This window comes from Hipposideros armiger, unplaced genomic scaffold, assembly GCF_001890085.2.
Source record: "Hipposideros armiger isolate ML-2016 unplaced genomic scaffold, ASM189008v1 scaffold_496, whole genome shotgun sequence".
Lineage (NCBI taxonomy): Eukaryota > Metazoa > Chordata > Mammalia > Chiroptera > Hipposideridae > Hipposideros > Hipposideros armiger.
Window position 1 is genome coordinate 670,962 of NW_017731846.1, and position 8,987 is coordinate 679,948.

The following is an 8,987-nucleotide window of genomic DNA, read 5'->3' on the forward strand; positions in this document are numbered from 1 at the left end:
TCTCTCTCTCTCCCTCCCCCCCCCCCCCCCCCCCCACTGAAGCAGCTGGTCTACCTGGTGACCGACAAAGCAACGAGGCTCTCCTGGTTGGGGGCCCAGCACTGCTGCGTGCACGCCAGGGCTGCTAGGCAGCCTTTCTGCACAGTGTGTCTGTAGAGCTAAGGGATGTGTGTGCACGCATGGATATACACACTCATCTGATGGGCTCTCCTCCCTAGGGATACAGGGAAATAAGGGCTCCGTTCTGAAGTCTCACTCTCATCAACAGCTGCCTCCTGAGACCACACATAAAATTCATAGAAAATAAAGGAGTTTGGGCACATCCCATCACAACTGAAATTCAGCAATGTGACTACCAACTCAGGACTAACAGGTCCTAACAGGGTGAAAAATGGGTTCCTGCATCACTTGGGATGCTCAGAATGTGAACTCTGCAATGGTTTTGCCCAAGCCCAGGTCACTATTTTTATTTTCCTCCTCTATTATCTCACCTCAAAACAAACAACATCTCCTGAAAGGGACAGATGGTGGTTTTTAACATGAAACTTTAACAAATGAAGGAATTCGTTTTCCAGAGTTCTCACTGTCTCCCACACCATCTTTCCAGGGGCTGTGTGCAGGAAGGCTTCAGTCTCAGTCATGCAGCTGGTATGTTCGTGTGTGTGCATGTGTGTGTGCATGCGTGCATGCCTCTGTTCGCCTATGCTCAAGGGGATCAGAGTGTGTAGAAGACAGAGCCCTCTGCACTAAACTTCTGAAATCTCCTAAACCTATGAGTTGGTCCTGCACAAGAGTGAGGAGCCTGTGGTTAGGGAAGACACTCTTTTTGGCCACGCGATCCGGCCGGAGCCCCTTCTGTTTCCTGCTGCCTATCCAAGTCTGACAGACCTTGCACAACCCCCTTCCTTATGACATGGGAAAGTTAGCGGCCAAACTGACTTTTGAAGTGCACATCTCTTTTTCAACTGACGTTGTTGAAGTATGACAAATCTCAGGCTACGGAACTTGAAACCATCGATATTCTTTTGTTTTAAAAAAAAAACAAGGAGAAGGAGGAGACAGCAATTGTGGAGGGACAAGGCAGCACAGCATGCAGGAATGGAAGGAGAGAACAAACGGCACATCAAGCTGTGTGCACCCCCTGTGCAGCCTGCGGCACCCTCCCTTCCCCACGTGCCACTCTGGGCAGGAGGACTGCTGCAGAGGAGATGTCGCTGGCAGCACTGGGGGACAGTGCAAGTTGCCAAAATATCTTACAAATTGGAAGGATCCTGAGGATGTCTTTGCTCCAACTACAAATGCCAGCCTGGTAAAAGGGGCAGGCCAGCTCTCACCCTGGGCAGAACATTAGAACTGCCTAGGGATCCCTAACAAAAGCTGATGCCTAGGTCCCAGCCCAAAAATTCTTGTTTAATTGATCAGGGTTGTGCCTGAGCTTTCAGAGGTTTAAAAGCTCCCAGGTGATTCTAATGTGCTGCCAGAGCTGAGAACTGTAGTCCTAAGCCAAGGTAAAGCTGGGCCACATCTTCAGCTGGTCACCCACACCAGCTAATTCCTGTTAGATCTGGGTTGGCCTTACAGAGTGAGACCATTAGAAACGTCCACTCAGGCTGAAACAGCTGAGTAGTGGGTTCTTTCGGCATTGATGAGGGTTCAGTACTTGGATGCAAAGAGATTGGCCTTCATCCCCATCTTCTTTACAAGAGCGAGAGAAGGCTATGGAAACAAAGGGAGCTGGCGAAGGGCAGAAATGGAACATGAGTGAGCTGATGCTCTGCTGGACTCCTGGGATAAACCACAACCGCCCCTAGAGGACATGAGCTTGGAAAGGACTCACTCAGTAGGGGCTGTGTGATCAGTTTTCTACACAGGGAATTCCAGTGTCATCTCAGGGCTTGGACTAGGCGACCTCAATAGCTCCTTCCAACCCTGAGATGCTGAGAAACGGACAAGGAGAGGGCCGGCCTTCAGCCCCAGAAGGCCAAACTATATGCCAGTGTTGGGAACGCTCTTTAGGTCCCTGGGGCGCGCCTGATGTTCCCTTCAGCCCCTTCCCACAGGGCTCTCAGGCAGGCTCTGGAGATGTAGGCTCAGGGCCAGCCCCCTGCAACTACCAAAACCAAACAGCCTTGCGTTTCCCAAGTGCAAACAAAAGAATCACTGCACTTTTCTGAATTAATTCCCATCTTGTTCTGGAAACGCTGAGAGGATGCAATTTTTCAATTCAGACAGGAAGCGCACCAACATCGCAGAACCAGTGAACCTGAGGCATCCTGGGGAACCCAGTCTTTGGAGGAAGCCTCCCTCTGACAACTTCTGACCTGGAATGTAATGCCCCTGGGAGGGCGGGCTTCTGTATTTGGGATTGCTGAATCTGTGTCCAGAAACCAGCAACTGGTTCCCTAGAAAAGGGCGAGCATTTGGGGAGGGCTGAACAACCTGACGGCCGTGGGTTCAGAAGCAGCAGCTGGGTACAGCTTTTGGACACCTGGTCCAAACTGAGTACCTGACAAGTCAGGGACAATTCTTGGGTCCCTGGGAGTGAATTCCCTACTGAGTTTTGATAGGCTCTTCAGTAAGTAATAACAAGGCAGACACAGCTTCGAAACAAGTATTTTGCCTCCCCGGCAATAATGATAATGGGAAAAGACCCAATGTCAGCAGCAGTCATTCCCCAGGTTAGGGAGAATATGTTGCCGGGTCATTTCACCATTCAAGGAGTGAACAGGCATCAGAGAGTGAGCAAAAGTGAGCCTGCCAGGCATCGTCTGACATTTTAGCAGCTTGGTGAGGTGATGACCAAAAGTGATGAAGACAAGTCCATGAGAGCTATCACACCACGCTCACAGCAGGCTGGGCATGTGGGAAGGGGCAGCAGGATGGAGAGAGCTGGGGGAGCATGCAAGCAGGACACGGAAAGGGCCATCCAAAATGTTTTTTTGGAAAGAATACAAACACGAGCTCGATGTTTTGATTTCCAGGCCAGATCGTTCATTTTTGAAGATTATGCTGGCAAGTCACAGAGCCAAGCATGACTGACCAAGACGGGCCTGGCTCAGGCCCCAGGCTGGAGACAATGAAATATGGGACAGGAAACAATTTAGATGACCATGACCAATAGCATGTCCTGTGAAACTCAGTGAAAACCAAAGGTGGGGAAGCCAAAAACAGGTACACAGTCTTTAAAGTGCTTTTGCTTTAATGACTTCACCGTATATATGTTTATATATACTTGCCGCTACAATTTTCTAAAAATAAAACCAACATGAAAATCAATTAGGCAACAGAAAAGAAAGATCAACAGAAGTAGGGGAGAGAGCATGACAAGTTAATATTGCAAATAATGATGACTTATGGCAGCTAAAAACAGCCAACAATGGACCAAGAGTGTTCATGCTCAGCTGACCCAGGAACTCGGGGGACAAGGCTGCTAAGGGACATGATGTGCACTGCTCCCCTGGGGGACTCAGCACATGCAGGGGAGGAGGTGTAGGAGTCAACAGCTCCACTCAGATAGTTACACCATCGGAGGTGAAGAACACTCAGTCTCTTATCTCCGTGCCTCCCCCAAGCTTCACCCAGGGCCTGAGAATTGTAGATGTCCAGTAAACATGTGTTGAAAAACTGAATAAATGAGAAGGTGGCCTTGAGCATGTGCTCTGCACTGAGGCCCAGCACCACAATGCTGAGATCTCCCCCAGGAGCTCTCTGCTTGTCCAGGGTGCAGAAGTGGCAATGTCACAGTAGAGGAAGGCTTGGCCTCAAGCTACTTCTGGCCAGGGGAGAGGTCAACTGACTGAAAGAACAGTACGGGAATTATTAGCAGATTTTGAAAGTCTGACTAAATGCCAAGAATGGGCCCAGTTACAGCCTGTTTTGTAGAGATACCCCAGTGTCAAGTGCTAACTAGAAAAGTTAGTGTGGGCTTTTGTAGGCCTGCGGCTATCCTGAATAAGGAGAGGTAAAAGTGGGCAACACTGAAACACTGATGAGCAAGGCTGGGCCAGACGGGCAGGGCTCTGGCCCCTGCATAGGTAAGGCAGCCAGGGAGCGGGGCGTGTGCTGTAGCTGAGGACCAGTGCCACACACCCCCAGCCAGCAGGTGGGTTTGGCATTAGACAGCTGGCTTGTTCACTCAGGGAGCAAACCCTGGCCACATCCTGGTACCCAGAAACTAAGCATTTACACCCAACACCTGCACAGCACTTTAAGCACTGACTGCTCTAGGGAGACCTGCTGAAATTGTAATTTTATTTCCATTATAGACCATCGCTGACTTACATGAGGGTCTGTCCCCAAATTTCCATGTAAGTATACGTTGATGTAGGTTATAAGCCTTTTACATTGTAAGATGATTAAGCAGGCAGGTGTCTGGCCATAAACCCAGGAGAGAGCCCATGGCAACCCAGTTAGGGTCCTGCTGTTCTCCCATTAGCATCAGATTATTTCATAACCAAGAATAATTTACACATTATGAATGGCAATTTCATAGCTGACTTATGGAATATTTCACATGAAGTGAAATTTTCATAAGCCAGCATTTATGGAGGTTAGAGGATGTATGCACCCAGGTCTAGTAAAATACCATTCTAGTGACTCATCATGGCATGAATTTGAGAGTTAGGAGGCTTAAATCAGACCTTCATAGACAGGCTGGTGTCTTCCAGTCCATTTCATCTATTAATACATAAAAAAATCTATACTTACAATGCCCTCATATCTCCCTAACACTTGGGTTTTTTAGCAAGTATTTTCACAAATATTCATATCGTTTTTATCACCACAACATAGCTACAAAGCAGGAGGGCAGATAACATCCACCCTAGTTGATCCACGAGGGAAGCGAGGCCCAGATCAACAAGTCGTTTTGAACAAGGACTAGAACTTCCAGGTCTCGGGACTGCCAGGCCAGTGGCTGTCCCACTACACCCTACACTCCAGAATCAGCCTGGTCTCAAAACCAGGGGCATAAAAGGATTTCACCATCATTATTCAATACAGGTTGTCTGGGTACCAGGAGGGACCGTATAATCATGCAGATGTCAGCCGGGCAGAGCATGGAGGCCCCTTCCTAGCCAGCGTGCAGGAAGGAGCTGGCCAGCCACGTAGAGCAGGAAGCCAACGCCACACAATGGTCCCATCCCATGCTCTACTGTCCCCAAGAAGGGCTCTACACAACCTGGGCATGCACACACTGGACACACACTATGAACTGGGACAGACCAGGTGGGCAGGGCCCTTTCTGCTGGCCTCTGGCCCATCTGGTCTAGGCATGGGTCAGACCTGAGAGGCGCTGCCCGGAGGAGTGGCTCCTCTTTTTCAAGCCTCTCAATTTTGAAGGGGGGCTCTCAGGATGCTTCTAGAAGGGGTGGGGTGTTGCTCCACCTACCATGCTGCTAATGTGCTTGTTCCCTCATCAAAGGATTCAACTGAGTGCAACAAAGGAGTGCTGACCCCTGCTGGTATGCACTAAGCCCCCCTTCCCCCCATTCCCGGGCAGCCTTCAAGCTGCATCACCATTTGGGGAGCTACAATGGGGGACCTCAGTGTCACCAGTCGGACTCAGCAGACACGAGGTACAGATGAGAACAGCAGCACAGCAGCCATGTGCTCTGGGGTTTCCCTCCTGTGCCCTCACAGGACCACTGTAGGTACCAGGGCACATGTTATGAACTCCATTTTATAGCTGGAAAACTGAGGCACAGAGCAGTCAGGTGACATGCCAAGGTCACACAGCTGAGTGACAGTGTGCACATACATCATTAACTCTTGGCCCTAAACATTTTAACAAGATCTTCCTTTAGAATAATGTCTTAGTTCCCCAAACAGTAATTCTACATTTACTTCCCCACTCTCTTTCAGGGGAAGAGGGTGGGGGAGACCACAAAATGTTCTTAGTCTTTCAAAAGAAATGTGTGCCTGAATTTCTAAAATGTAGAGAGATCCCTGGGCAGAGTTTCTAGTCTCCCTCTATGTTAGACTTAACGGAAAAAAAAAATGACGTTGTAGGACACAAAGTTTGCTACTTACATTCACTTCAGTTATAGCAATATCAACGACGCTACCAACAACAATTAAGGCATCAAAAGTGTTCCATGCATCAGTGAAATAGTGCTGTTAGGGCAAGCATTCAGAAGCCACAGAGGAGAGGAAGCACAACAGGAAAAAAGAAGAAAAGGACAGTGTTATAAAAGGGGAATATTCTAGTATTATGTCACCTGGCTACTTGGAAAAATCGCCCTAAAACAAACATGTTATAGATACGTCACTTTGGGTATCAGTGCAGACACAGAAAATCAAAACAATTAGAGACGCCTATCTTACCCTGCCTACCGTGACTTGGGTAATGTTGCAAAAGTGTCCTCCGAAAGGTGATTTGTGCCTAAACAGGCCCGGGATAAGGCTCTATCCTGAAAGGCCTCTTTTCCACAGCTCTCATTAGGAAATTGCTGGTTTTAGCGCAATTGGGATCTGTGACTTGTCCAGGTGATGCCAGTGCGGGGCAGGGAGCGGAATGTGCACAGACAGAGGACAAGAGGCGGGCGGCCACGGGCAGGTCATACTCACGTCGGCTTCGCTGAGGGCCACGTCTATAATGCTGCCGATTACGATGAGGGAGTCAAACGTATTCCAGGCGTCACTAAAATACCCCTGGACAGAGCAGGCAGGGGGCAGACATTTATGAGCATGTATGAACGAAACGCCACACGGACCATATGGGGACACCTCCAAGGCCCCGCAGCACCCACGGCAACCAGGTGGGGAGGTGGGGTAGGAAAGCCAAACGGAGGCAACAATACTGTCCACTGGTGGAAAGGGACAGAGGATGCTGTGCACCTGCATGTGTGAAAGAGGTTGCCCATGTGCGTGCGCGCACACACACGCACACATACGCACACATACGCACGCGCGCACACACATACACACGCGCACACATACAATGCAGATCCATGGCCCTGAGCAGCACCAAAGTGAGCAGGACAGATAGAAGCATTTGGCAACCCTGCCGTGACACTCAGGGTGACAAGCCCAAACCCTCACATGCCGATGGAGGAGTAAGGCCCTCCTGCTCCTTCCATAGGGCCCCCAATCACCCCCACTTCCTTCTCTTCTCTGCTTAAAGAGCACTGTGACCAGGCATTTCACCCCTTCTCATTCTGTGCCCTTAAAACAAACCAGCAATTTTCCCCTTCCTCGCCAGTCCAACAAGAATTACAAAGGGTGAGCCGAAGACAAGTCCCTGTCCTCACAAAGTCGGGGTCTAACAGAGACAGGGATATGTGGCAATGGCTGACAGGGAGGCAGGCACAGCAATGCACACAGGTCCAAGGCACGGAGGTGAGGCAGAGAAGCTCACTCTGGGCTGTGGGGATGGGGGCTCATGTTGGGAAGCCGCGGTACATATTACAGAGGAAAGGGGCCCTGAAGGATGACGAAGATACTCAAGGGCTCCCACTGTGCTTGAGAGAAGCCCTGAGTCACCAACAGACTCCTCCTTGCCTCCCAGTGCTTGCTCTCCTCCCCGCCCTCTTCCCCCTCCAGGCTAAGAGGAACTCCTTTCCATCCCTCAAAACCACCACCAGGTTCTTCCCCACCTCCTGATGCCTCTGTCAGCCTGGTCTCCTCATCCCAACGCTCCCTGCCCACATCCACTTCCTCCTTCAGGGGCAGATCCAATGCTGCCTCCCTGAGGGGACCTCTTCCCGTCCTCCTGACTTCCACCCCCATCATGCTGACTCTGCATCTCTTGATGTCCTGATCACGGAATCAGGGGTCTTTGCCAGTCCACCACACTGGAGGCCTCTTAGGAGGGGGCCTGGGCTGATGATTCTGTCCCCGCCTCCAGTAACCCCCATATCGAGCCCAGAGCCTTGAACCCAGCTAGACGTTGCAATGTCTCTTCCACCAACTTATATCCTATCAGTTACGTACCCCAGTTCTTGTTTTTTCAGGTCCTCATATCTCCTGACAATTCTGAAGGCACGACGTCCCTATCTGTGACTTACAAATCCGCACATATGTGCCACACATTTTACTTCCTCCTCTGGATTCAGCACAGTAGGTGCTAAACTAGTGCTTGTTTCCCACCACCCCCAGGAAGCCTGAGATCAGAGGGGGTAGCGGGCAGCACTGTACACAGAGGCTTCCGGCTGCAAAGCCAACAACTGTCTGTCAATCCACTGTGTCTTTTTGGAAAGTCAGAACATGTTTTAGAAATAAAAATTCAGATCTGATTAATATAAAAACGGGGCCCAGTGTGCTTACAACTGGGTACGCTTCGTGCTGAATCATGAAAACCAGAATAGAAGGTACTTTGAAGCGTCAGGTTTCTGAACTTGTGATCGACTGCAGGCCCAGAGGAAGACAGGGCAGACAGAGCCCCAGCCTTTGATGACATGACAGAAAATGTCATGCTGGCTGTCCTAACAGCTGGTGTGGGGATGTTTATTCCAGTTACTGTTAGTCACTCCAGGGGCATGTACAGGGAGCTATAGTACTGACTGATGCCTTGGGGTTTTACAGAATTTCATCTTAAGTAATGTAAGACTTCCCCACTCAACTGCCAAGACTTCTGACCCATTCTTTACCTCTCTCTACCACCTCCACAATCACAGTGCCTCAATCACACATTATTCTCATTGACTGCCACCCTCCCAGACCCCTATCGCAGTCCTCTAATGAGTCCACGAAAGGAGTTCACCTGAACCAACTCCAAAGACCAGTGTATCCAAGTCTAATGGGAAGGTCTACTTAAAACAGCGGTTCTCAACCTGTGGGTCGCGACCCCTTTGGGTGTCAAACGACCCTTTCACAGGGGTCACCTAAGACCATCGGAAAACACATATTTTCGATGGTCTTAGGAACTGGACACTGCTCCTCTATCCGTCTCCATGCTTCAAGACAAAATTTCATTTATTCCTAATCAGAAATAAATATTTCACAATATATAATTACATATTGTTTTTGTGATTAATCACTATGCTTTA

General features: G+C 49.6%; 1 protein-coding gene across 13 annotated transcripts in view; it reads right to left on the bottom strand.

Annotated features, from left to right (window-relative positions):
• The window catches only part of CACNA1D (calcium voltage-gated channel subunit alpha1 D), a 343,694-nt gene that overhangs the window by 46,167 nt on the left and 288,540 nt on the right, over positions 1-8,987 (bottom strand). For 9 of the 13 annotated variants that reach the window (XM_019667401.1, XM_019667403.1, XM_019667402.1 and 6 more), the window contains one exon: positions 6,568-6,651. The exons of 1 other annotated variant lie outside the window; for it this stretch is intronic. In XM_019667401.1, the coding sequence (XP_019522946.1) occupies positions 6,568-6,651 (84 nt within the window). Of the gene's footprint in view, positions 1-6,030; positions 6,115-6,567; positions 6,652-8,987 lie in introns of all 13 variants that reach the window. 3 more of the 13 variants (XM_019667400.1, XM_019667394.1, XM_019667395.1) reach the window with 1 other exon arrangement.